Source organism: Aureococcus anophagefferens, assembly GCF_000186865.1.
Source record: "Aureococcus anophagefferens unplaced genomic scaffold AURANscaffold_1516, whole genome shotgun sequence".
Taxonomy (NCBI): domain Eukaryota; class Pelagophyceae; order Pelagomonadales; family Pelagomonadaceae; genus Aureococcus; species Aureococcus anophagefferens.
Window position 1 is genome coordinate 1 of NW_008706435.1, and position 1,402 is coordinate 1,402.

The following is a 1,402-nucleotide window of genomic DNA, read 5'->3' on the forward strand; positions in this document are numbered from 1 at the left end:
TGAGGATCCCCGATCCACCCAATCGCTTCTGTGCCCGACACCGAAAATATCACCCACAACGAGATGTGCGCGATCATAGCGCCGAGTTGGAGGACCGACGTGATGATGCCAAGGACCTTCGCCGCGGTGTAGCCGCAACCCTGCGCTCCGGTCGCGGGCAGACAGCCGCAAACAACAAGCGACGACGTCACGGTGCCGAAGACACCCACGACAAAAGAGGGGAAGTCCAAGATAACGATGAAGATGATCTGAATGATGGAGAGGATCAGGACGGGAATCGCCCAGCAGTTTGCGGCGCGGCGCTCATCGCTTGCGTCGGTCATGCGCAGCATCCCGGCGTCTGGCGAGGCATTTCGTGTGAGGTTTGTGGGTCTCGGACGGCGCGTCGCAATCGGTGCACGCGGAGCAGGGCGCGTCGCAATCGGTGCACGCGGAGCAGTGGATAAGGAGTCGAGCAGTCAGAATGCTCGAAATCTCAGCCTTGCGCGTGGCGTGTTACCTCGCACTGTGGCAAAGGTTCATCAGCGTCGAGCACGCGGAGGCCGTCTGCCTCCAGCGCTTCGTCCGGCGCTTGGGCGTCGTCTGCGCCCGCGAGAACGCGCGCCTCCGGCTCCGCGGCCTCACCTTCCTCGACACGGCAAGGTCCAGTAGGCTTATCCAGGGGGGTTCGTGGGGTACACGGCAAGGTCCGCCCCTACATCAAACCCTACTGCGAGCGGCACTGGCGCCTGCGCCAGGACCCCGCCGTCCACTGGCACCTCCCGCGCCTGTGAGACCCCTCTGAGCCTCCCGTCCCCCGCGGTTCCTCCCGGGCCCCCTACGTTTAGAGACGCGTCAAGGCAAAGGTTTATCCGACGCATAGATCGGCGAACCCGAGGCCGAGCCCCCAGTCATCACCCCCGGTACACAGCCCAAAATAAGAAGACTACGCCTCCTCGAGGTCCCGCTTCGCCGGCGTCGGCCCCGTCGAGCCCGGGGACGCCGGCGGCGGCGCGTCGTCGTCGTCGCCGCTGTCGCTGTCGCTGCTGTCCTCGACGACGAGGTCCGGCGCGACCTTGGGCGCCTGCCGGAGCGCGGCGACGTTGACGGCGCGGACGGACCCCCCCGCGGCCGAGAGCCGGCGCTTCGACGACATGCGCTCGAGGCCGACGCGCGTCGGCTTCGGCGCCGCGTACATGACGGACGCCTGGACGTCGGCCTTCTGCTCCTCGACGGGCGCGAGCGTCGACGCGCGGCGCGCCTTGAAGGCCTGGACCATGGTCTGGCCGACGATGCGCGTCCGCTCCTCCTCGCGCGCCTCCGACGACTTGGCCGTGTTCGCGGACACCTCCTCGAGCTTCTGCTCGAGCTTGCGCTTCTCCGCGCGCTGGCGCCGCTCCTCGTCCGTCTCCGGCTTGTCGGC

General features: G+C 67.4%; 1 protein-coding gene across 1 annotated transcript; it reads right to left on the reverse strand.

The window, feature by feature from the left end:
* Positions 1 to 925: 925 nt before the first annotated feature.
* Positions 926 to 1,366, reverse strand: AURANDRAFT_69354 (hypothetical protein; the record flags this gene model as incomplete). Its single annotated transcript, XM_009045122.1, has 1 exon — positions 926 to 1,366. A coding segment is annotated over one exon (441 nt), but the record flags the coding sequence as incomplete, so codon positions are not given.
* Positions 1,367 to 1,402: the final 36 nt, after the last annotated feature.